The sequence below is a fragment of the Manihot esculenta genome, chromosome 14 (genome assembly GCF_001659605.2).
Source record: "Manihot esculenta cultivar AM560-2 chromosome 14, M.esculenta_v8, whole genome shotgun sequence".
NCBI classification, from domain to species: Eukaryota; Viridiplantae; Streptophyta; class Magnoliopsida; order Malpighiales; family Euphorbiaceae; genus Manihot; species Manihot esculenta.
Genome location: NC_035174.2, coordinates 6,551,367 through 6,578,067, shown reverse-complemented (window position 1 = coordinate 6,578,067; position 26,701 = coordinate 6,551,367). Strand labels below are relative to the sequence as shown.

Here is a 26,701-nt window from a genome sequence, read left to right as displayed (position 1 = left end):
TTCAAATTATCTGTACATTCCTTCTTCTTTGGAGAGATGGCAAATTCTACAATACCCTCATTATTCATATTAGTTTTTACTTAAATTATTGAATATAATCCACGATATACATATAAGTATTCAATAATTTATTTAAAAATATTATTTGATACGGAGTAATTAATTTTGAATTAAAAGTTAAATATAATTCCTCGACCGCATAAAAAATATAAGAAATCATGTCCTAAAAGAGAAGAAATAAATGTAAAGGAATTTAAAAAAAAAAAAAGAAGAAATAATAATAATGAGGAGGAGGAGAGTAAAAGCTAATTAGGAAGAGTGGAAGCTAATCTAAAGAAAAATATCCAAGAATTTCTCTTTGCATTTACTTTTTTGTGCAACTTGTTTTTGTCCACTGTGCATGAAAAGGAAAGCCAACTGGTTTTTTATGAGATAAGTCCAAGTTTATCTACACAAATGAACGGGGCCTAAAACAATTTGAAAATATTTTTTTTCTTGGATTGGTCATTTTCACCACTTTAGCCCTACCAGGAACCCCTTCAACTTTATTTCATGTATTGCAATTACTTTTTTGGTTTTGGTTTCTTCCAATCAGATATAATTTTCTTGCTGAATCATTTCTGAATAATGGGGTTTCTTGTTGCATTCTTGAATCTGTTAAATCTCCTTACTTTTGGGAAACTGAATGACTGAATGCTTCTTTCTGAAATTTAGATGTAGAAGAGAAATAATAAAGATAGCCTGAAAACTTCTTGTTTATTGTACAGAGCAGCAAGGAAAATGGAGAAAAAATATCCCATTTTCTAGCCATGGTATGAAAAACTTTAGAGCAGTTCTTCTACCGATTTTTTGCTAAACCTAAGGATTTTTCTCCAACACTAGCCCAGTATATTACATACACAGAGATATTTACATGAACACAATCCCAGCAAACCAAGTGAAAAAAAACAAAATTAGTCACACTAAACCTTCCCCTAATGTCCCCTCTGCTGCTTCGTCTAGGTCAGTAACTTTGCTCACAATGTAGCTAGTGATTAAACTGATCCATTCAGGATCACAGCGAGCGATGCAATCACAGAGGGATGAGTTAAACTTGACTCTGCTCTTATATTCTATATGCCACCACCACTTCAAGAGCTTTCATGGAAGTTGATAGATCGAGACAAGGCGGCAGGGTTTGCCCGCAATACCGAGGAGGTTTCAGGAACATGCTTCTTTTCATCTCTCTTTGGTTGGAAGGCCTTGAACAGTCCTCCCCCATTAAAGGATTCATTCTTTATTCCAAGCGTTGCCCATATAGAACTTTTTGCAGCTTCAGTTGGGTCATCAATCCTTAGAATTTTGGGAACTAACACACGTCCATTTCTATGCTTTGCTGGCTCTTCTTTCTCCAAATCATCTGGTTTAAGTGTGTCCCCATCTCTCGAGTGCTTTCCCAAAGGAGAACTAGGATTAGATGAAGCCTTTTGACTTGATAAAGAAGAAGATGATTGAGGAGACACCAAAGGGATGCTCCAACCACCGGGGATTCCACAATTCCAAAAGGGAGGATAAAAAGGCATAGGAAATCCTGGTGGGCAAAAAGCTGGAGGGGGCAATGCAGAATTCCAGGGATAGGGCCAGGGAACACCAGGGAGACATGGGATTGGAGAAGCAAACCCATTGATCCTCTGCATAAAAGGCTCTTGTGAGCAAGTCCTGCCTCCTTCCCCCATGGAACTTGAAACTGTCACAGAAGATCCACTTGAACAATCATCACCGTTTTCTCTACCTTTGCAGGAAACTGGAATCCTTTGTTCTTCAATATTATGAAAACCATTTCGAGTGCCATTCAAAACCTTCTTATCAGCAAGATTTAATACAGAAGCCATGGAATCACATATTGGTGCATCCAAGCCAAAGCTAAGGACTCTACCATTAGTTTTCAGTGCAGGGTTGTGTGTTCCATTTGGAGCTTCAATTCGAGCAGCTTGAAGCGCCTCAGAAATGGTTATATGATGATAATGGGAGGCAGAGTTCTTATTCTTGCGACGTCCAGCTCCCACTGGGACATTCCTCATGGTACCCCCAGCTGTCCAATATCTTTGGCAGGCTTTGCAGAAATGGCGTGGTTGGTTGATATTGTAATTGTTGTAGTAACAGAATTTGGTGTCCATGCTATTGCACCGCGGGCATGGAAGTAATTTGTCAGGCTTCTTGAGGGTTTTCTCTTGTTTGTTGCTTGAATCATTCTGTTCTTTATCTGTTTTGGAAGTCTTTGATTTTGCAGAATCTTCATCGATAGAGGGTGTTTTGGGGTTCACATTAGTATCTGGTGACGTTTCTGGATCTGCAGACTCCTCTGTATCCTGCACTGAAGCATCATCTTCTCCTGATGTATCAGAGAATTTTCCAGATGGGAAATCCTGAAATTTTAATGTTGTTTATTAGTCGATTATATCAAATTAAATCAATTTTCTGCAATAACAAGAAAGAACAAGCCAAAGGGAATGAATTAAATAAGCTGAAGGTTCTATGAATAAACTTTATCATTTCTGAATTCTGACTAAATTCCAATATATAAGTTATCAATCTTCCTCTGTTTCTTGTCATACACGTGTAGAGGTCCTATTGACAAGATCAAGGTTAATGTTCTGCTTTTATGAACTGAGAAAGTTACAGAAAATTAGTCAATTAAGCATCAAGGGACAGACACGTATCAAATCTAATATCGTAAAGAATTTAAAAATAAGGAAATAATTGAACCAAGGGAATAACAAAACAAATCTAAAACCCTTTCAAAATTTCATGTCAAACAAGAAGTAGAATCTGCAATTACATTGGGACAAGTAGCGTCAGATAGTAAATAAAATTAAACCCTTTAAAATAGGATTGGCTAATAGGAAGGAAAAAAAAAAAGAAAATCTTTAATAATATAAGTTATTAGAAATCTGAAGTTGAACGACATCTAATAAAGGGGAAAAAGCTTCAAAAATCAAGCATAATCAATCAGAAATCTGAATGTATCCAATAAGATCTCTGCAGTTGTAATAAATGTAATTTAGAACAGAATCATCATAGTAAAAAGTAATACAAAATTTTGCATTGATGAGAGGTTGGAATTCGATTTCGAGAAGACCTTTTAACAAGCCAAAAATGTCTTGTAACCTGTAAGGAGTAATTTTTTAGAAGATAAGGTTTGCAAAGAAGACTCGTGGGTGAAAATTTTACTTGTTCTTATTGTTTAGTGTACCGAGAAAACGTCTTCATATTTTGGATATGATATTTCCATTTTTCAGTTCACTGAGTTTCCATCCTTTTTTTGTTTTCCTTACTTTTCTCAGCTTCCAAACACCAAAACTAAATCTGGAAAAGGGCAGCAAAAAGTCTTTAAAGTAAAAAACAACTCGAAAAGGAAAAAAAAATTCAGTCAAACTCAAAAAAACTCGACAAGTTTGTCGAAACTAGAAAAAAATAGATCAACCAACTGCCACTTGAATCTTACCATGCTAATTAAAAGAAAATCAAATCAAGAAGCTAAAAGAGTAAAGCCAGCCCATTAATTCTTCTAGGTTTATACCAAATAGGTACTCTTCAGATCCCCATATAACACAATCCATATATCTCCCAACAAAAAAATCTCTTACTGAAGAAATTGGTACCTTCTCTGATTTCTCTTCGTTTTCTACTTCTTCAACTTTCTCCGAGGAAGCCAAGTCCTCGTCGGAGATCTGCGGCAGGTCACCGTCGGAATTCAGAGGTATTTTCTTGCCGAAGAGCCTGATAGCAGGATCCTTACTATTATTTTCTTGCATTTTCTTATATTTTCCGGGTAAGCAAACAGGGGGAAAAACGCGCGAGAGAAATCTTGGTTTGGGTGGCGTCTTTGTTGGCAATCTGGCATGGAACGTACTTTGGTGTTTCAGTTTTTGATCCTTTTAAGCGAGAAGTGGATGACACGTCATCATAATAGTTTGCTTCTCAGCCACAAGTTTTTGTGGCCTTGGAGATTTTCTTTTCCTTCCTTCCTTTACACAGCTTAGTTTTGATTTGCATCAATGTGGCTGCATGGAGATTTGGTGCACTTTGTCCTAGTCAACCTTGGGGAGTATGACAGACAGTGGCTGCTGTGATTACGTGGCAACTAAGCATTGGTGGGAATTGGGTATAGCATCCTTGAAAACAACTGTATCGAAATTAATAGTGGCCGGCTTTGACAAGACACGTTGGTTTTGCCCTCAATTCTCTGGCAACAGATTTCATCTTTCATATCCTTTTTCTACACATACTCAAAAAATAAAATAAAATAAAATAAAATAAAATCTATATTGCCCAAAGTCTTTATAGCTTGCATTTTGTGGTGAAATTAAATTAAAACTAGAATTAAATCAATTTTAAAAAACTTCTAAAAAAAAATACAATTTTCTTATATTTTGAATTAAAGAAAATTACCGATTCTGGTCATAATTTCTTATATTTTCAATTAAATATTTTGTAAAATTTTTAATGTCAAATAAAGAAAATAGGTATCTATTATCTAGATAATTTCTTAATCCTATGCAAATAAAAATATATAGTTTTTGTTTGAAACGGTTCATTTAAAAAAAAAATTAAATGAGTTTTCATAAATTTATACACAATTTTAATTTCTTTTAAAATTGAAAATTTGAAAAAAAATTTAAATCCTTCACTTGGAAAGAATTATTTTACAAAAAAAATATTCAAACTAATTCCTAAAAATAATAAATAATTTCAATTTATTTTTAAAATATATGTTTTTAAGTTAAATCTAAACAAATAATATATGATTTTGAGTTAAAAGAGGAGTTTTGCAACTCACAATAAATAAATAAAACAAAACTCTGACGGTTTATTGGATTGCGTGAAAGGAAGTTTTATAAAATAAAGTAACCAAATATCAAATATCAAATTCTACCTAACTCTCTAATTTTGGTGGGTTTAAAGATTGCAGTTTTCAAAATTATAAATTTCTGAAAATTTTACTTTAAAAAAGAAAAAAAAAAACTTTCTCACAAACATGCACACTACTTTAAAAACATTTACTTTACTCCCTCAAATTCCCCAACATATAATTAGGCTTGTTTAATTAAGAGTAACTTAATTAAAAAATTTTTAATTTTTAAAAATATTAAAATTTTATTTACTTGATTATTTGTTTTTTCTTGATTTTTTACAAAATTTTATAATTTTTTTCTTTTGATACAGAGAAAATAAATTACTTTTCCTGATTTAATTAAATTATTTTCAAAAAATAATTTTTTTCGAATCTAACATGTTGATCCTATATTAAACTATCGCTTTCTATAATAAAGCAAGTGAAAAGAAAAAAGAGGGTGTAAACGATATCTGAAATTCAGCTGAATGCCAATCAGCCCAGCCGTAATCAGAAGCGGCTACCATCATTTATCTTAAACCACCAATTAGCATAAAGGAGCTCTAATTGATTAGGAGAATAACATTGAATTTTCAAATGTTGATTCAGCTTCCATCACTGTATATTAAAATCAAAATCCAATTCCATAATTTTACTAATATTTTATGGAATAATTCTATGATATCCGTGGATTAAAAGAACACCATGTTTATATCATCCAAACCCACATTTATCCACATTTTTTAAAAATTATTTTCACTTTTTTTATATTATAGTAAAACATAAATTAATTATTATAATCTTATTTAATTTTATTCTATTTTTAAAATAATCTCTCATAAAATATTTTATAAGTTAATATTTTATATTTTATAATTATTGTTGATATTTTGTATATATTATTATTTTCTCGGTATATACATATACCAATTTCATTATAGAGGTGTCGATCCACTGTTGTATTTAATTGGCATTAAATTCTTCCTAATTTGTTGGTCCCCGCCGCTCAATTTTTCCTTGTTTTCATTCATGTCGGGCCTTGATGATCTGCGTCAACTCGACAACAGGACAGCAGAGAAACACATGCTTCACACTTTGTAAACTTGACCTTCATTCATTGTAGCCATCAACTATTGGATCCCATGGCATAGGGGCACATTTTGAACTAACCAAGGACCAAAAATATCTTCTTAAATCAGTGAATAATGTTTTTCAATAAACAAATTATACTAGCCTTAAAAAATCCTTGATAATTTTACTAATAAATTTAAAAGATATTAATTCAAAATTTATCTGAATTTACGATATTTGGCAATGATTAATTCTAAATTTTTAAGCGTATATGAATTAACAACTGCGTAAAAAATATTTAAGTAAATAGAAAAATTTGTATTTTATTCATAATATATTCAATAAAAATTTAAAATAATCTAGATAATACAACTAAAATATGAAATGTAATATTAGAAAAAAAAATCAAACAATGAAGACTAAATATAGAAAAAATAAAATTAATAATGAACTGAATTATGAGTATACTCAATAAAATTTCAAGATAATTTCAATGATACAAAAAGAATAAACAGAACAAATCAACCAATAAAAATTAAAAATAAAGAAGACTAAATAAAAAAAATAACAAAATAATAGACTTAGTTATGAGTATTTGAAATAGTTTGTTATTACGCCCTCACAAGTTGTGTGGAAAAATCAACTACATCCAACTTAATAAAAGCACCTTAAAATATGTTTTGGAAAGTAACTTAATTAGAAAATTATTAACTTGATTAACGACGTGCAAGTGATCAACTTCAATTTCTTTATTTTGTATATAGTATATTATAAAATAAAAATTAATTACAATATATTTTATCTTTTTGTATAGTATTGAAGTACGACACATATATGTATGTGTGGTGCTAAGATTATCGCATGTAGTTCATGAAATAAATTGATAATCCACTTGACTTCGACAACTGTGCTAGCAACAACACGATACTTAGCTTTTGTTTAAAAATCGAGATACAACCCTTCATTTTTTAGAGAATCATAAAATTGGTATTTTTTCAAAATAGATAACATAACTTATTTTTAGATGTACAATCAGTTGGATTTCTAACCAAGTTTGAGTCATGATATACGATTAGATGTTTATCCGTGTCTTTGATTAGTTTGAGACCATAAATTAAAGTTTGATGTACCGATTAATTTTTTAGATATATGTGATTATATACATTAAAATCTAAATAAAAAATTTTTAAAATATCATGAACATTGTGTCCATATACAAGAATGAAGACTTCTAGATTTTTAAGTTGTATAGTTGCTGTTATATGTGAGTTTGATAGGTAATTGAGAGGCTGGATTAAATCGAGTACAATGTTAGTGTCGGAGATGTTGTCAAAGTTGACAAGGTCTACCGTGGAGGTCATTATGAGATTGAAAATTCTGGGAGATAGAAGGAAAAAAAATTTCTAATTCGTTAGAGCGTATTATTGCCTTAAGATGTATTTAAGTAAATTGAAAAAATTTTTGTTTTATTTAATAATGAACAGAGAATATATAAGTAATACACTTAACAAAATTTTAAAATAACCTCAGCAATACAAATGAAATATGAAAATTAAAAAAATCAATCAATAAAATTAAAAAAATAATAATAATAAAATAGTGAATTTGATTATGAGTATTTAAAGCGGTTGGTTATTATTAAGAATAATTTTATTGCTAATTTGGATTTTTTTTGTTGTAATATTATAATTAAAAGGAAAATCACTATTCCAATTATGATAAATAATATACTACATTTAATGCTGATGTAAATTTATAAAATTATTGTTTCGTTTGCAAATTATGTGATCATGCTTAACTTTTATTCCTTTAAAAGTAATTTTCTTTAAATTAAAATAACTAAATTCTTTAGAAAATAGATTTTTTTTTTCATTCTAATCATGAAAACTCTAGTAATAATAAAAAAAGTTAGGCTAAAAAAATTCTATATTTTTATTTTATTGTAATTATATTTTGTATTTTTTTATTAATTAAAATATAAAATTTTAAAGTTGTTTCAATAATATTTTACCTTATTTATACAGTTAAAAATTAATAAAATTATTATGTGAGTAAATTTCAGAATAAAATTAATAAAAATTTAAAAATTTATGATAAAATTATAATAAATTTAAAATTATGTAATTTTTTGATAATTATTTATTTTATTAATAATTTTTTAGGAGATGGATGAATGGAAACTGAATTTATAATTTTAGATGAATTACATTTTATTTTAGCCACTTAAAGATAAAGTCATATTAGACAATCAAATGCTTAATCAATTTAATATTAATTTTTTTAAATTCACTCTAAATATTATTATAATTTAAAAAAATAATGAATTAATATTATATTTAAAAGTTAAAAGAATAATTAAAAAAATTATTTTATTATTTTTAATATTTTTAAATATTATTTTAAATTATTTTTTAATATTTTATAACTAATGTATTTAATAAAGTTATTTTCTTAACAATAATTTTAAAAATAGTTTGATAATTTTGTAAGTCTAAAACTATAGAAATAATGATAAGATGCATTTAATTATATATTAAAAAAATATAGTTTAATTAGCAAAAAATAAAAATATAAAATGAAATTGTAATAAAATTAAAATAATGTTGTTGTTTGAAAAAAATAAAATTAATATTTTTATTAAAATTATCATTTGAATTTTAGCCAAAATTAGGTTGGTTGAATTAAATCAAAATTCATGTATTAATTAAAAAATTTTGGCTTATTTAAAAATGAACTACAAATTTACGTCCAACCAAAAATTTTACCTTAATTCAAATAGTCTAAGAAAAAGGGTTAACAAAGTCGAAAACAATTTTAATATTGTCAGATACTCAATTGGTTATAACCATTTAAGGCAATCAATGATTAATGTTGAAAAACTCTAAATGAAAAAAACCAAACTTAAAAATTAAAAATTTCAAACTAGAACAATGAAATTATGTTTTTAATATATATTTTTTTCAAAAAAATTGTCAAAATTTTCAATTATTTTATAAATTAAATAATTTAGTATAGGGGTGTAGCTTTCATTTTCTTTTATAATATAAAAATAACGACTGCATCATCAACTCCAATCGACTAAAAACCAAATATAACCAACTTCATATCCGATTCATCATAACCACAAAGCCCCCAAAAGATCTTTGAATCACATCTTCCTACTAGTCTTTTTATTTTTAAAAATTATATGATAATACTTAATACTTTTTTATTGGACAAAAAAAAAACAACATTCGAATTCCATAAAACACGGTTTAAAAGCCACGTCAGCACACTAGACTACATTTTCCATGTGGACCCAAACTACCTAAAAGCTTTCCTTTCAAACTTGCATCCAGCAAAGTCATAGTAATCTTACACGTGTAGGTGCGAACATCACACGTGTAAAAGCACTTGTCAGCTTTACATCTTGTCACTGACGCGTGTCCATCACTTTGAAATATTATATGACAAAAAAACACGCGGTGATTGGTACACGTAATCGTGTAGATAGAAAGGCATCCAACATGGAACCTTTTTGATCTTTCGGTGTAAAAAGGTCAACCCATTTTAGTTTTTAATTAAATTAGATACTTAAGCTAAGAGGGATTAAGAATTGATGCAATTAATAAAATTGGGATGTCTAATTCAGATGCAACTTTTTTACAGTAAAGTTAATATTTTATTGGTAATGGGCGGCAGAGTGGGCGGTTTAGGGTCTCAATATATGTAATTTTATAACAAGTATTAAAGAAAAATCCTGATTTGGACACTTAAATAAAATTTTTAAGCTTGATAAGCACAGAACTTCGGCCCAGAAACTGAATGTAGTTTTTGTTCTCAGGCCCATAGTACCAATTGGGTTCGGGTTATGGACCAAAGAGATTAGGTTTGTGTGAACTTAGTTCAATGGTTGAACGTCTATAATTTGATATATAGAAGATTTTCAGACTCGGGTGGAAATTGAGATTTAATATGTTTTAGGATAACAATATTGAGAAGGTTGTGTATTTATGGGCCTAGGCCCTATATCATTTGTTGGCTTCACATTTCTTCAGCAGAAACTAATTACAGTTTAAATTAAAAGTTTGGGTTTTACAGGCACTTTGAGGCCCATCTAATTTCTTTGATAGACCCATCCCAGTGGGGATTGGGGAGTTGGTGACTTCGCAAGCGGTGAACAACATGCGGTTCAAATTGAAAAAATCAATCGAATCGAATTAATTTAAAAATTTAATTCTGTTTTTTATTTATTTTGATTTGATTTTTAATTTTAAAAATTTTAATTATTTCAATTCAGTTTGATTTTAATAAAAAAATTAAAAAAATTAAATCAAACCGATTAGTGATAATAATATTATTTTTAATAATATAAAAATTAAATTATATTAAAGTTAAAATATTTTAATTAAATTTTAAAATATTAAAAGTAAAGCGTAAAAAATAAAAAATTTATTAAAAATGAAAACCGATCAAATTGAATTGAATCAGACCAATTCGATTCAATTTGATTTTTGATCAAAATCGATTTGATTTAATTTTAAAAATATTCAATTTTTAATTTTTAATTTATTTAGTTCGATTCAGTTTTGAATCGAACTGAACCGATTGAATGTGACTTTAAATTTAGCTATTTCGGATGTATTAAATGTTTATAGTAATAGTTGGTATTTTTGTTAAAATATATTAAAATTTAAAATTGTTATTTTTTATTTTAAGAATTTTAAAATACTTAATTTTTAATTTTTTAAGTAGTATTTTCTTTTTTACAAAAAATACTAGATTGTAATTATTTATTAGCTTGTTATAATATGATTCAAAAATATATTTTTAATTATATTAATGATAAAATAATCGCCTCCAATATTGAATTATTAGCAAAAATGATAAAATGCAAATTTAAAAAAATAAATAAAAAAAATCTAAAACTATTTGATAGTGAAAAATTGCTGCCACATTTAGTAGCTAGGAAATGCTGTGCTTCCACTCCCAAAAACACAATGTGCTCTCTCACTTTTCATGGATGTGAAGCTTTTGAGACTATAAAAATCCAATAATTCAATTCATTCAACATCCTTCCCTAACCTCTAATTATAATTTCCACTACCCCCATACCCACTGGTGGATGTACTATTATAAATGGGTCCTTCTTTTTTTTTTTTTTTAATTACTCTTCTATATATGTATATAAATCTATCTTTTTATAAATTTAATTATTAACATTTTCCTAATAACAAATGTATATTTGTAAACAAGAGCTCAATTCCTCATCTTTTTTATGGTTGAAGAACTCAAGGCTCCGTAAAGCCATTAGGCCCCCCCCACAAAATTATGTTGCTACCTCCTTTTTGACTATGGGTAAATACATATGATCACTGATTTTTAATTTCTCCAACATCACAAACATCCAGAAATATCTTGCTTTGTGGTCTAAATATATAAATTGCATTGCTTTTGGCTTTGGAGAAGCAGCATTCCAAGGAAAGTTTGTCCTTGAGAAATTTGAGCTTGCTCTTGCAATGGCAGGCACTTCTTCTTTCTTTCGCTTACTAGTAATCTTTCTAGTGATTTCTCACCTCGTCTGCCTGAACGCTATCCCAGTTACAAGTATGGTTTTTATGACTCCCATGATTTGTTCTTGATTCTTCAGTCTTCTTTTGTTAATTCCTTTATATTTTCAGGACTTGGAAGGTTACTGCAAGGACCTCAAGTTCTTCCAGTTCCAGAGACTACCCGCATGGTACGTACCTAATGAACTGTTTCTTGTTATATATATGATTATTATGGAGAATTTCATATTCCTGTTGTAGAAGGTGGCTATGGAGACAAGCTGGATGGAACATATAAGTGGTGGGAGAATGGCTGTGGAGATAAACGATTACCCTGGTTCAGGAGCAAATAGACGCCACACTCCATGGCCACAGTTAAACAGATGTGTTGATTGTTAGTTTCTGTCTCTGCAACTATTAGATGGCACTAGTGTGGTGTGGGCATGCAGCTGTACGATCTGTTTTTGGTCACCCATCCGTTTCTAGTTAATAAAGAGGTTGCCACAAGTTTGTCCCTTGGTCATGAGAGAGTCTTTCAATTGTCACTCTAAAACTTCAAATGTATTTTACTCACCCATTTTAGTTATATAATATTTTAGTAATCACAATGCTTGAGTAGTCTTTCGCTTGATGAAAATGCAATTGCGACAGGACCACCACAGTTCTTGAAGAACCACTGGTTCTTTTTTTGCTATGTACGTAGGTTTGCCCTGTTTTGATAGCTAAAGGCAAAGGAAACAAGAGAAGCAAATTGAAGTTGCTATCCACAGACAATCAAGTTTATAGAAAATTAGTAAAAATTGACCTCAAGGGTTCTTAACAGACTTAAAATGCTGTTAGGTAAACCACTAGCAAGAATGGCTTTGAAATATCTGAATGACAAATTTATATGTGGCTCTGTTTTTCAAGTGGAGGGTGGTGGATTCGTGAGTTGGTAGCCATATTCACCTCCTTACCACTATCTTCTTTCTTTCCATTCAACAATGGCCTTTATTGGGTGTTCCTTACTTGGTCTAACTTTGTACAAAAATAAAACTAAGACTTAAAAGAAAGGCTATATTTATGAAAACTCTTTAACACATTCGAAAGCTACGTTACTAGATTTTTTTTTTAATTATACAGAAATAAAAAAAATTATAGATCTTGAAAAATATTTTCGAAACTAAAATAATCTATAAGGTTATACAATAGTTATAATGTTGAACAAATTTATTCTGCTGTTACAGTGGCGAATAAAAATTTATTTGGTATTATTAATATCAAATAAGTTTGTTCCACACCACAACTATTCCAGATTAATAATATGTTTAGTGCATAATTTTTCTTTACTTGCGTAGATGATATATAAATTTTCTGCACCCCTAAAATTATGATTGACACGTTAATCGATATTTATTTCACGTTTAAACTGTCAAATAAATATTACGAGCGTTGAATAAATTTGTTTTGAGATCATGAATTCGAAAAATAGTTTTGGATTCGGATGATTTTATAAATTTTTTTTATATGATTTAAAAATAAAACTCATTGTCTTTCATATGATTTTCTTTTTTCATAATAAGTTAATAACAGAGATAAGCTGGGTGGAGTCAATATGCTATGCTTTTGGGGAAGGAGCTACAGCTGGTGCAGGGGAAGGAGCTACAGCTGGTGCAGGGGAAGGGCCATTTGTATCATTAAGACGTAAAAATCCAAATTTCTTGATGAGCTCATTTGCAATCAATTCATTTGCACTATCTGATGGATGGTATTCGTCCCAAAACACATGCTTGCTTCTATCCTTGCACAATGTTGACGCTGGAACGCACGTCAGAGCTGGCCGTATTCTTCCAAACGAGCAACATGGTGAGTCTGAGTTTATGAATCCTGAAATTTACACAACCAATCTTTTTAAAATTCAGGGAAAATAATACCCAATTCGACCAGCTGAATTTGAGATTGAATCAAGTTCATAATTGACGTTGCTCACCGTATTTGGTTGGGTTGGTGATCACGTCATTAACAACATCGTAAGCATCTCCAAATTTAAAGCTTGCATTAGCAAGCTTGGTGCTTAAACTATCTATTAACTTGCTTGTAGCTTGGTTAAAGCTTATAGCTAGTTTGTTCGTCCTGTCTTGACAGTCCCCAGATGTACTGAGGACCCTTTGGAGTGGAATACAGCCCATTGGTCCTAGCCCAAATACCATCAGCTGCCTTCCCCCCAAGCTGTGTAATGTCTGTACAAAATAACACTCTCCTCAGAAATCGAAAAGATTAACTAGTCTTTGTAATCAAGTTAATTTTATTACCCTAAGTTGTCCTTCAAGTGTTTCCATCAGATAGTCAATGAAACCCTGATCATTGTACTTCCAGGAGTCGCTGTAAACGGGCATTAAGTAATTGTTAATGAAGTCATTGCTCCCTAAAGCAACCACATATAGAGCTTCTTGGAAGAACTCTTGTGCTGCTTTTTTGCCAATTTTGTTTATGATTAGTTGTTGCGTTCCTCGAAATAACGCAATTTGCTTGTTGAGAGAAAACCTTTGAATCTGCAAATTTCAGTGTTAGTACAAGAGTGTGGCGGAGTCATGGTTGCAGAAATTACAACTTACAAAGTAGCCACCGGTTTCATTCAAAATGCCACCACCTCCAGAGGCATAATTTACGCCATCGTTCAATATCACATCTTCTGTTAAAGATGGATCAAGAAAAGCAGGAGGCCTTGGCAGACCAGCGTTGTCACCTGCACATACATGAAACAAACAAAGGAAGGATTTTCCAGGAGAAGATCATAGAAGATATATAGCAAGTTAGACCTCTAAAATACAATTTTGACGAGGTTACCTATTATATCAGCAACTGTGCGGCCATTAGTGAACCTGCCATTAGGCATTCCATTGCCAAAATCTATACCATACCAAGGGAGGCTAGCCTGAGCAAGACTCCTAGAGAGGTACTTGTTGTTACCAACATCAGAAAGCGAATCTCCGAAAATAAACTGCACAACCTTGCATTGGCATCCATCAATACCAAACCCTAGCAGTATGGCCAAGATTAGTATCCTTAAAGAAGGCATCAGCTTCATGTTCGAAACAAATGGATGTGTTAATTTGCTTTCCTCGGAGTTTAAGAAAGATTCGAGTGTTGATTTTAAACACACGTTGGATAAATTGTGGGCTAGAAAAGGTTGGAAATTAACAGTGAGACAGAAAGGTCAGGATTGTTGGATGAACCAACCGTTTAGTCATTCAAACCTACTGCAACTACCTTGTTGTGTATTGTTACAACGGCATTGCAAACTTCATTTGTGGGCGTTAGAGATTATGTACGGAATATTACTGCGGAGCATGTAGATCATTCTAAGAAAATTAAAATAAATAGTTATATTTTTTTTGTGAAAATTTTGAAAAGCAGAAGGAGATGGCCATGCATGAGTTAGGCCTTGGTTCTTAATTGCCTTGCAACGCTCAAAACAGCATAAATCCAATCAAAGCAAAACCTAATTATGCAAATGTGAACATCTGATTGTGAACACACGAAGCCATACTACTTTACAAGAAACATAACACGTGACGTGATAGAAATTGCTTTTTCCTTTTACAAAATTTAAATGGCTGTTTTTTATCTAACGCGGTTCTTAATTTTGATTGAGCTTTCGAAAGGAATAATATTTAAAAAAAACAAAAAATATGAAATAAAAATTCTAATAAGTTGAAAAAATTTATACAATATACCGAGAATATTATAATTATGATATGTGAATAAAAGATATTTAATAAGTTGATATTTATTTCTACTTAATTAATTGATATATTTTAATAATAAAATAATAAATATTTTAATTTTATTAATTCTAAGTAACATGATACAATCACATATGATATTCTAAGGGTACCGAATAATTATTCGATACTTAGTATTTATTTTTTATTTAAAATAAAAGATTTTATAAGAATTTAATTTAGTTATATTTTATTAATTTTTTATTTAAAATAAAAAAATTTATTTTTTTAATTTATAAATTTTTTATTTTAAAAAATAAAATCATAGATAATTTTATAAAAATTTACTTTAATTCTTTCTGTCAAAGTTCAGACAGAACAGATTATATCGAAGGAGAAAGTGTTGAATCCGAAACACAAAATTAAGTGTTATGCATTTAGCGACAGCGGTTGGCAACTGTGCATAATATCTGCGAGTGCAACTGCAACGTGATAAAAGCAAATTTCAGTAAAAAGCTACACTACGTAGGCACAGGGTAAGCCACTCACTCGAATGAAAATTATAATAAAAAATAACAAAATAAAATATAAAAAATCCACCCCATCCCTCACAATCCATCCTCATTATCCACATCCAATCTCCACCCTTCATTCCCTTCATCCAATGGCCAATAACCCCTCATATCCCCAACCATATCCACCCTCAAATTCTCAACTTTAACAAAATCCCAACTGGACTATAACCTTCACTTCGCTGTCCGCTCACAAGTCTCACGCCCAAAAATGACTTCCTCCATCGCCTTCAAGACCTTCACCGGACTCCGCCATTCCTCCGCTGAACCTTCCACACTCCAAAACAAAGTACCAAGCGTTTCCTCCCCCAACCACTGCCGTCGCCGCCTTCAAATAACCGCTGGCAAATTTAGCCCCAAGGTCCAAAACCGCAACCTACGAGTAGCAGTCATCGGCGGAGGCCCTGCTGGCGGAGCAGCAGCCGAGACCCTCGCTAAAGGCGGCATCGAGACGTACCTCATCGAACGCAAGCTCGACAACTGCAAACCATGTGGTGGAGCTATTCCTCTTTGCATGGTGGGCGAGTTCGACCTGCCATTGGACATCATAGATCGCAAGGTGACCAAGATGAAGATGATTTCCCCTTCCAACATCGCTGTGGACATTGGGCGAACGCTGAAGCCTCACGAGTACATTGGGATGGTGAGACGCGAGGTGCTCGATTCATACCTGCGAGAGAGAGCGGCGACTAATGGGGCCAATGTCATCAATGGATTGTTCTTGAAAATGGACATTCCAAAGGGCGGTAGAGGGAGCGAGACTGCACCTTATGTCTTGCATTACACGGAGTACAATGGGAAGGTTGGCGGGGCAGGACAGAAGAAGACTCTGGAGGTTGATGCTGTGATTGGCGCTGATGGAGCCAATTCCCGTGTTGCCAAGTCCATCGGCGCTGGTGATTATGACTACGCCATTGCTTTTCAGGTATTGAAACCACTTTTTTTTATCGAAGGTCCAAGAATTGAATTTCAATTTTGGATTTAGGTTTTGCTTGAATTCTTAAATTGCCAACTCCTATATTGGTATGTACAGGAGAGAATCAAAATCCCCGATGATAAAATGGTATACTACGAGAACCTAGCTGAAATGTATGTCGGTGATGATGTATCCCCAGACTTCTATGGATGGGTATTCCCAAAATGTGACCATGTTGCTGTTGGAACTGGCACAGTGACTCACAAAGGTGACATCAAGAAATTCCAGTTAGCTACAAGAAACAGAGCCAAGGACAAGATCCTTGGGGGCAAAATTATACGAGTGGAAGCACACCCAATACCAGAACACCCGAGGCCTCGCAGGTTACTGGACAGAGTAGCTCTAGTAGGGGATGCAGCAGGGTATGTGACGAAATGCTCAGGCGAAGGCATCTATTTTGCAGCAAAGAGTGGAAGAATGTGCGCAGAGGCAATCGTCGAGGGGTCAGAGAATGGGAAGAGGATGGTGGATGAAAGTGACCTGAGGAAGTACTTGGAGAAATGGGACAAGACATATTGGCCAACTTACAAGGTGCTGGATGTGTTGCAGAAAGTGTTCTACCGATCAAACCCAGCAAGAGAAGCGTTCGTGGAGATGTGCGCAGATGAGTATGTGCAGAAGATGACATTCGATAGCTATTTGTACAAGAGGGTGGTACCTGGAAATCCTTTGGATGATTTGAAGCTGGCTTTCAATACCATTGGAAGCTTGGTGAGGGCTAATGCACTTCGAAAGGAGATGAACAAGCTCAGCGTATGAGCTAACCATTACAAAACTTACGTATAACTATTACTTTTTTTTTTTTTGGGTTATAATTGTTCTGCATTTACTTATTTTAGTAGAAAGACGCTTCAATCTTATAATCCAAATGGTCGGTACTCTTTTTAATTTTGAAGTTTAAATCCCAAATACATGGCGATTTTATTAGTTTCAGTGAATTAAAGAATGAATGGGCATGGAGCATAATTTCTCTTTTGGTGCTAGAGAAAGGGAAAATTACTACAAGTCCCTAAATTCTCACATTTTCAAAATAAAATCGTCAATTACTTCGGTTAAAGATTCTGTTAGTCAACTGATATAATCATCTGTTAAAAGAGAGAGTGTATTACGTATTTACAAAATTACCCTTAAAATGCTTAAAAAGAGCACCAATTGATCTCAGGCGCAAGAGACACCTAATTGCTTCTTCTCCGGTTGATACACGAAAGCTTTGAGTTTTGCCTAATTTATCTCTTTCCTGATCTGCGATCGTTGCCAATGGCCGACCTCGCTTACAGTAATGGCAAAGCTGCTCTTGAATCAAGGTGTGAAACTCTCATATAGATCCATAAATTTATCTACATAAGTTTGGACAGAGTTGACCGTCTCTTTACGCGATGGCCCATTTACATTAAAATGTATTCTTTTCTTTTTAATTGAATAAAACACTATGATAATATTTTCAAGCAACCAATTTGATTACATTTGGCTGTATTCATCAAGAAATTTTCATTTTTAAGAACAGCAATCCCCTATTGAAAAGGCTATTCAAAGAAAGCATGAAATACATATGTTATTCTCCCATCCTATTCAATAGGACCATTTCATTTATAATCAATTTGACTTTAATTTTAAATCTAAAGGGAAAAAATCAGAAGAACAAAATATTTGCAATCTTTAGGATTAGTTGCCTTTGCAATCAAATGTTCCATGTTAATTTGCTGAAAAAAACAAAAAAACAAAAGAGGGAAAGATGAGTTTGGATGCTGACTATGAATCAGCGATTGGCAATCAGAAAGAAAAAGCAGAGTTTGCTACTCAAAGAAATTAGTGCCTGATAAAATACATAAAAGAGTAAGGAGTGTTATGGGCCTGAAAGATGATGGTTATTTTTGTATTTACAATTATACTATCTATTTTGACCAATAATTTTCTTTTGATTAACGAAATTTTTAGCATAAGATCACATAATTAAATTTTAAGATATTAAGAGATATTTTAATTGAAATTAAAAACTATAAAAATTAATTAATTAATTTCACTAAAATTTAGATACGTATAATAAATTTTTTTTAGAGAAATTGTTATGTGCTTGTTGCACCGCCACGTAGGATTACATCTGTCAGAGCAGAACGTAGATGAGCCGAATAAAATTGCTCATTTTCATTTTTCTTTTCTCAATATCCAATTAGGCATTTGATATTTATATGGAGATAAGGTCAAATGTGCCATTTTAGAGAAGTTTAAATATGGGAACTTTATGATTTAAAAAAATTAATTTTAAACTTTTGGAATTTTTTTTTTCCATGTTCACCCAATTTTAATATTTATTTTATTCACATCACTCGGCTTAAATTTGTTTTAAGTCACAAATTACGTGCAAATTCTTATTTTTATTTTTTATAAATTTTTATTTATTAAATTTTATAATGTTTTTTTACTAAATTTAATTATTTAGACTATTTTATATTTATAGGAAATCATTTTACGAAATAAAATTAAAATATGTAATTAAATAAAAATGATTAATTACTAATTTGATTAAATATATTTTGTTAAACTGTATTATTATATAAACGATATTTAATGCGGAAAAATCCATTTAAGATTATAAAATTATATATTTTAATTTTAATGAAATAATGAAAAATTCGCTGAATGTTTTATACAAATATAATTCATGAAATCCTAATAGTTAGAAATTTGAAAATAATGTTATTTTTTTTAAATTATGATTTATTTATTTATTTATTTTAAAATGAGATTAAAGAATCAGAGATTTTTTATATTCATTTATCACTAGATTAAATTTTTGAGTGCCATGATTTATTTATTTTAAAATTATAAAATTATAAATTTTAATTTTAATGAAATATCAAAATATTAATTGAATGTTTGATACAAATATAACTCATGAAATGATAAAGGTTAGAGAAATATTTGTTTTCAATTTGGGAGTTGTGGATTAGATCCGTGAGGCCTCAGCCTCACCCGTGGTCGGTTCTTTAATTAAGAAAAATATCACAAAAAGATAAATAGTTCATGATTTTCAACTGACCAACATCACAATTATAATTTTATATGTGAAAAAAAAAGAAAATATCACTTTTAACCATCACACAAATTACATACTCATAATTTTTTAAAATTTGTTTCAAATTCTAAGCTATTTTATTTTTTAAAATAGGAATTAATTAGTTATATTATTAAAAATAAAATTTATTAATTAATAATAATTTCGTAAATAATTTTTCTAATATATATGTGAAAAAAATATAATTTTTTATAGAACGGGTGAATATATATTTTTAGTAAAAATATTAATTAATTTAGAAAAAAGAAATTATAAAAGAAGAGAAGATTCAAACCAAATGAGGAAGGATTCAATGTGTTGCGATCCAGTAAAAGTGCAATCGTAGCCGACAAAAACGAAGGGCCAAGATTGATTAAAGGCAAAAGGGAACATTTATAGGGAGATTCCTTGCCAAGCGCGGCGGAGGAAAAAAAAATATATAAAAAGGAGAGGGAGGAGGTTGGTTTCCTGTGCTAGAGAGTTGTCGATTGTTTGCGAGAGTAGGTGTTGAAAAGGCAGATTTGTCCGAGGCCCATTGGCGGAGATTTTAACCCATTAGCTCCCAAATCATTTCCTCTCTAAATTCGCCAATCCAATTCAATCACTCTTGTTCATACACGATCTGTTCTGTAGATTGCTCTCGCCTTCAAGGTTCTTCTTCTTTCTCTGTGTTTGCTCTTCCTTCTTTTTCTTTTCTTTTGTTTTTTTTTTTTTATTGTTTCTGATAGTAATAATATTTTTTTTCCTTTCTTGAGATCTGAAACCTTTGAGTTTGTGAGATCTTTGGATTTAGATCTGATTTCTTATCTATTTGTGTTGTTTGGTTTTATTTCCCCAGTTCATTTCTATGGCTAGAAGCTTGTTAGGTTATGGAACATTTTTTCAAATTGCTTGGTTGAGTGTATTGCTTGTGATCTTTCACTTAAAGAAAAACAAAATTAAATTATAAGCTTGATGAGAATTATTTCCCGTAATCTGAAGTTGAGGGTTGGAAAGTTTCTTGTCCTCGTTCTTTTGGGTGGTGAATTCGTATTGAACAAGAATATACGTGAAATCAGCAATTGAAGGGGAACTTTTTTATTTTTTGGGTAATCTCTTTGGCAGATTGAGTGCCATTCATCTGTTTGAAAATATTGGATTATAGTGCGCTGTAATGCTGTTAGAATGATTGAACTTGTTTAAACTAGAAGGGGATAATGATAGGCTTGTGTCTTCGTAGGCTGTCAAGCAGTGAGCCATTGCTGGATTGGATTTTACCATGTAGCCATATATGATCTCTTGTCTCTGTGTGGTTGTTTGTATTTTTTTCTGTTAGCAGCAGACTCAGCCGTTCTTCTTCTTCTTTTTTCCTCCCTCCCTCTTAATGCTACTACTTTTCGTTAAGGTTTATATTTAGCAGTTGCTTGATTCAGTGTTGCATCTTTTGAATTAAGTATTTGTTATCTACGTGTGGGGTTGCACTTTATCATTTGGAATTAAATATTCAACTTTTGAGTGTGATGTGTTTGCAAATGCACTACGCAGTGCAGTTTAGTGTTGGATTTGCTATCCTAACCATCTCCATATGCAAGTTGAAGTAATTTGACCCCAACCATACTCACAGTTTTCTTTCATGTTTCCTCTTGAAGGAATTTAAGGCTGGAATAGAGGACCTTGTATAATCTTACTTAATTAAAATAGATAACATACGGATCTTCAAGATTTCACTCGTATCTGATATAAGGCTACAATAAATTCCCTTGATCTGCAAATAAGGTAGACATGGGGCTTGAAGGTAGCACCTTATATTCTGCAAGTGTTTGTTATTGCTTGAATTCTAATTGGGTTTTACTTAATTCGTTATTTTATCTTCAAAAGTTATATGGCCTTCCTAAGACTGAGAGGAAACTTCATATCTGCAAAAGCAATTGCTGTGGCAGAAGTTCTTGAAATATCATTTTCTTGCAAGGTTCCAACATTTTCAGCCTGACATTCCATTGGTGTTCTAGATCAAAATAGGATGAAGAAAACTGCATCTAATGCTAATTTGAAGACGTGCTATTTTTTATACATGTTCTCTTTGTCCTTTTTTTTTTCAGTCTTTGTTGTATCCATTATTTTCATAAATTTATGGAGGTCAATTAGCTTGGACTTTATGTATCTTCAATGACTAAATACTTCTTGTTCACAGATTTACAATATGGCAGCAACATCAGCAGCTACCTTTTCAATTGCAGCAGCTATCTCCTTTGGCCCCAAAGCAAGCCAACTCCCACAGTCAAAGCCCTTTGCTATGAGGTTCAGCTCCCAGAACTCACTCACAAGCTTCAGTGGTCTGAAGGCATCAACCTCTGTGAGATATGAATCGGAGTCATCCTTCTTAGGCAAGGAAAGTGCTGTGGCCCTTCGAGGATCTTTTGCTTCAAAAGCCCAAAAATCAAGCCAGAGGTCACAGTATCACCTAAACCCTCAGGCATCTTACAAAGTGGCAATTCTTGGAGCTGCTGGAGGGATAGGTCAGCCACTTGCCCTTCTAATCAAGATGTCCCCATTGGTTTCAGCCCTGCACCTGTATGATATAGCAAATGTCAAGGGAGTTGCAGCTGATCTCAGCCACTGCAACACTCCCTCTCAAATTCTGGATTTTACCGGGGCTTCTGAGTTGGCCAATTCGTTGAAAGGTGTAAATGTTGTTGTTATACCTGCTGGAGTTCCTAGAAAGCCTGGTATGACTCGTGATGACCTCTTCAACATCAATGCCAACATTGTAAAGAACTTGGTTGAGGCTGTTGCTGATAATTGCCCTGATGCCTTCATCCATATTATTAGCAATCCTGTCAACTCTACAGTGCCAATTGCTGCTGAAGTTCTGAAGCAGAAGGGTGTCTATAATCCAAAGAAGCTCTTTGGTGTTAGTACACTCGATGTTGTCAGAGCAAACACGTTTGTTGCTCAAAAGAAGAACCTCAAGCTCATTGATGTTGATGTCCCAGTTGTGGGAGGGCATGCTGGGATTACCATTCTTCCCCTCCTGTCCAAGACAAAGCCCTCGGTCAGTTTTAGTGATGAGGAAGTGCAGGAGCTAACTCTGAGAATCCAGAATGCTGGGACAGAAGTTGTGGAAGCAAAAGCTGGTGCTGGGTCTGCTACCCTGTCAATGGCATATGCTGCAGCCAGATTTGTTGAGTCTTCTCTCCGTGCGCTTGATGGAGATGCTGATGTCTATGAGTGCTCATTTGTGCAGTCAGATCTTACTGAGCTTCCATTCTTTGCGTCAAGGGTAAAACTTGGAAGTAATGGGGTTGAAGCTATCATTTCATCTGACCTCCAAGGGTTGACCGAATATGAGCAGAAGGCGCTGGAGGCTCTGAAGCCCGAACTGAAGGCCAGCATTGAGAAGGGTATTGCATTTGTTCAGAAACAACCAGTGGCTGCATAGATCGAGTTCAGTAAAAGCCCTAACTATAGTGAATGCGGATCTTAACAAGGTTTAGCGAGTTGTTTTTTGTTGTGTTTCGACATTGCATCAGCAGTTCAGTTTTGTAGAATTTTCCTTTCACCCCCTAAGTCGTGAATAACTTTTTTATGAAGAGCTGTCTGGAGCAGTAATTTTAGTGTTGTAGATTTGAAAATTGCAATCCTTATCATCCAGAGCTTGAAATATTTGTTTTCTTGAATAACATGGCTGGTGCGCATTACAGAAATACCAAGGAATTTGGTGCCATTTTTTTCTTTCCCCCTCCTATATTTTCACATATATGCACAGATTGAGATGGAAATTACTGTGTAGCCCTGCTATGCATCCATTGTTTGGCATCAGTAGCAAAATGCTTCTAAATCGATATTAGTAACTGTAAAGTACAAAAACTTCATTTTGTAACATAAAGTCTTTTTAATTTTATTCAAATAACATAAAAAGCCATTTCAGGCTGACACTTGTTACATTATATATATATATATATATATAATCAAATAAATTATTTGATTGTTTTTGGAAAAATTAATTAAATATTATATGAGAGAAAAAATATATATGTATATAATTTAACATGTGATATAGTCAGCAAAATAATGTAAAACAGATTTTATGGTATAAAAATGAAATTGATGTATTTTATTATTATAACTTCTAAGTTGATGTGCTGTCTATGTAAAATTAATCTTATTGCTTCTGCGTTTTCTATTGACAACGTGAAATTAAATCCTGTGAGTACCACCGGTGGCTGCTTCACATTATATGGTTGATGTGGATGCGGAAAATGTTTTACGTCAGAAGCCAAATACAAAATTTTTGGTATTTTTGGCCTGTAAACTCTAGTCTTGCTAATTGATAAAATACCAGATGAGGACACTCAAAATTTCCAGGTTTAAATGCAATCACAGAGATGCTTATGCAACATTGAACAATATGCTTATGCAACCGGCAATAACTAACCAAGGCATCTGTAATCTGTTTATCTTCAATAGGTTCAGGATTTCCAGGTTGTCAGGTTCCATAATCCCTCTCGGCCATTATTCACACTGGAGAAGATGTCTAGCACTTAAGCTGCTTACTTATTGTTTCCTCTTTTTGACATTGTGTGATAATGACTTGATACTTCACACATATCTCTAAATAGGCACAAATTTCAACCATTGGTGCGCTCTGTCGAGATAGATTGATGTTTACCCTGAAACTGGTTCAATCACAGTAAATGCATTGCATGCTGATACTTGGGTTTTGTTGCCATAAGTGTCTCTTCTCCAATTATTATTACCAGTAGTCATTGCAGGAACAGCTTCCTTCGGAGAAATGATGAAACCTAGTACGATCTCTGATGATTACTTGTCTATTATAAACCCCTGAAACAAACTTGGCAAAGTTGTGACAATCAACGCAGATCCGAAGATTCTTGGCTACTCTAATTGTTGTGCCTGGTGGTGTTGCGAGAACTCCAAAAGCAATTGCCAACTTCTCACTATGATAAGAAAGAACATATTTCTTTTCTTCTGCACCCAAATTGTGCAGTTCAGACGTTGGTTCGACAACATAACCAGCAATCTTGAGCTGCTCATTAATCTCATCCAGCATATCATAAATCTCTCCCTTTCTAGGGTGAGAAACATCATCCACAACAAACTCATGCACCTCACCCTTCAATACAATTGTACTACATCCAGGTGTAGTTTGGATACCTTTCTCCTTCATAAACTTTCTCAGTTCCGTCACCTTCTCCCAATTCCCAATAGAGGAGTATATACTCAACAACAATACATAATCCCCAGCTTCCTGAGCCTTTAGTTCAGTTAAATGCCCAACCACACGTTCTCCAAGTGTAACGTGCCTATGAATCTTACAAGCCCCTAGTAAGGTCCTCCAAATTGTTGAATCTGGCTTGACCTTCATTGACATTATAACCTGATATGCCCGATCAAGCTCACCTGCACGACCTAAAAGATCAACCACACACCCATAATGATGAATATTGGGAGCTATCCCGAAATCTCGGGTCATTCTATCAAAAAACAGCATTCCCTCCTCAACCAACCCACAGTGACTACAAGCAGAAAGAACTCCAGTAAACGTTTGATGATCAGGCAAAATACCTATTCTTAGCATCTCTCGAAATGCTTCAATAGCTTCTCTTCCATGCCCATTCATTGCAAAACCAGAAATCATGGCACTCCATGTAATGACATTTTTATTGCGTGTGCTCTTAAACACACCATAAGCCTTGTCCAAACACCCGCACCGTGAATACATAGCTATAAGCGAATTGCACAGATTCATAGCATCACCATAACCGTGTTCTTGAATGTAACCATGAACCTTTTCTCCAAATTCATGAGCACCCAAGTTCGCGCAAGCCTGAAGCAGAAGCAAGCATGTGACATCATCTGGTTCACACAAAAATTCACCACTTACCATACCGTCAAATAAAACTAAAACATCCCTGGTCCTATGATTACGAATAAAACAGGAAATCAAGACATTCCAAGCAACAATATCTCTTTGAGGTATCTCATCAAACACTTTGCACGCTTCATTTCCCTTCTCGGAAAGGGAGTATAGATCCATCAAATTAGTAAGCAATACGCTATCTGATTGATGACCATCCCTTAAAATCCTAGCATGAACCTGAACACCACCCATTAAAGAGCAAACTCTAACAAAACACTTAATAACAAAAGACAGAGATAAGGGATCCGCACGTAGACCTCTCTGTCGCATATCCTGATATAACAAAAACCCTTCAATAGGTGAATTGCTCCGAGAATAAGCTCTTATCATGGTATTGTAATGGAAAACAGATGGGTTTGGGGTTTGAGAGAAAATTTGGCGGGAGTAGCTGATATCTTGGAACGGAGAGAGTGCTACACGGGACAAAAGAGGGAAAGAGAAGGCGAATTCTTGAAGGAGAGAGTTGCGGATGAGTTGGGCGTGGATTTGGAGCAAATGGGATCTTTGAGTGCATGATTTAATGAGGGAAATCAAGTGTTGCTGCGGTGGTTTTGGTGCAGTGGCCGTGGTGAAACGAGAGAAAAAGAGATCAGGGCGTAAGGGGAAGAGATAATAAGAGTTTGATTTAAAGAAAGGTGAGATATGAATCATTGGGTTTTGACAGAATAAAAACTTGTTTACAAATTATGATATAGGAATATGCATGAAGATGCAAGTTGCTGCTTGCAGGTGGCGAGACTGCGACTTCCGCCAGCATAACGCTAAAATTTCTATCATTTTACAAAAGAAATAGAACCTTAAAAATTAACTGATGTAACTAAGGAAAATTGCAATACTCTTAAACCTCATATCTATCCACCTAAAATCATAAACTCCCAAACTTTACTAGATATCTTCTTATTATTTTATACTGAACATGAATATATTGCAAAAATGAATGTAAAAAAAAACTTAATTATAATAAGAAAAAAATTCTTATATACATTACACTCAATATTATATTAA

At 32.8% G+C, this 26,701-nt stretch overlaps 6 protein-coding genes across 8 annotated transcripts; 3 read left to right on the top strand and 3 right to left on the bottom strand.

The window, feature by feature from the left end:
* Positions 1-737: 737 nt before the first annotated feature.
* LOC110600068 (cyclic dof factor 3) lies at positions 738-3,965 on the bottom strand. Of its 2 annotated transcripts, none has more exons than XM_021736777.2 (2): positions 3,642-3,965; positions 738-2,405 (listed from the first exon to the last, which is right to left on the bottom strand). In XM_021736777.2, exons 1-2 carry the CDS (start codon positions 3,792-3,794, stop codon positions 1,131-1,133), a joined length of 1,428 nt encoding a protein of 475 aa, XP_021592469.1. In that variant the 5' UTR covers positions 3,795-3,965; the 3' UTR covers positions 738-1,130. The 2 variants fall into 2 exon arrangements, with proteins under 2 accessions (XP_021592469.1, XP_021592470.1); XM_021736778.2 differs by having other exon boundaries at positions 3,485-3,785.
* Positions 3,966-11,215: 7,250 nt separating this feature from the next.
* On the top strand, positions 11,216-12,080 carry LOC110600362. Of its 2 annotated transcripts, none has more exons than XM_043950652.1 (3): positions 11,216-11,530; positions 11,605-11,663; positions 11,737-12,080. In XM_043950652.1, exons 1-3 carry the CDS (start codon positions 11,443-11,445, stop codon positions 11,869-11,871), a joined length of 282 nt encoding a protein of 93 aa, XP_043806587.1. In that variant the 5' UTR covers positions 11,216-11,442; the 3' UTR covers positions 11,872-12,080. The 2 variants fall into 2 exon arrangements, with proteins under 2 accessions (XP_043806587.1, XP_021592896.1); XM_021737204.2 differs by having other exon boundaries at positions 11,230-11,530; positions 11,734-12,080.
* Positions 12,081-12,940: 860 nt separating this feature from the next.
* On the bottom strand, positions 12,941-14,603 carry LOC110631321 (GDSL esterase/lipase At1g74460). The gene is made up of 5 exons (XM_021779096.2): positions 14,299-14,603; positions 14,067-14,197; positions 13,764-14,003; positions 13,442-13,691; positions 12,941-13,338 (listed from the first exon to the last, which is right to left on the bottom strand). The coding sequence occupies exons 1-5, from the start codon at positions 14,537-14,539 to the stop codon at positions 13,070-13,072; spliced, it is 1,131 nt and encodes a 376-aa protein (XP_021634788.1). The 5' UTR covers positions 14,540-14,603; the 3' UTR covers positions 12,941-13,069.
* A 1,309-nt stretch (positions 14,604-15,912) lies between these two features.
* LOC110599909 (geranylgeranyl diphosphate reductase, chloroplastic) lies at positions 15,913-17,612 on the top strand. Its single transcript, XM_021736525.2, has 2 exons — positions 15,913-16,673; positions 16,782-17,612. Exons 1-2 carry the CDS (start codon positions 15,960-15,962, stop codon positions 17,481-17,483), a joined length of 1,416 nt encoding a protein of 471 aa, XP_021592217.1. The 5' UTR covers positions 15,913-15,959; the 3' UTR covers positions 17,484-17,612.
* A 2,585-nt stretch (positions 17,613-20,197) lies between these two features.
* On the top strand, positions 20,198-23,479 carry LOC110599910 (malate dehydrogenase, chloroplastic). The gene is made up of 2 exons (XM_021736526.2): positions 20,198-20,427; positions 21,947-23,479. Exon 2 carries the CDS (start codon positions 21,956-21,958, stop codon positions 23,192-23,194), a length of 1,239 nt encoding a protein of 412 aa, XP_021592218.1. The 5' UTR covers positions 20,198-20,427; positions 21,947-21,955; the 3' UTR covers positions 23,195-23,479.
* Positions 23,480-23,818: 339 nt separating this feature from the next.
* Positions 23,819-26,533, bottom strand: LOC110599908 (pentatricopeptide repeat-containing protein At3g47530). The gene has a single exon (XM_021736524.2). It carries the CDS (start codon positions 26,345-26,347, stop codon positions 24,509-24,511), a length of 1,839 nt encoding a protein of 612 aa, XP_021592216.1. The 5' UTR covers positions 26,348-26,533; the 3' UTR covers positions 23,819-24,508.
* Positions 26,534-26,701: the final 168 nt, after the last annotated feature.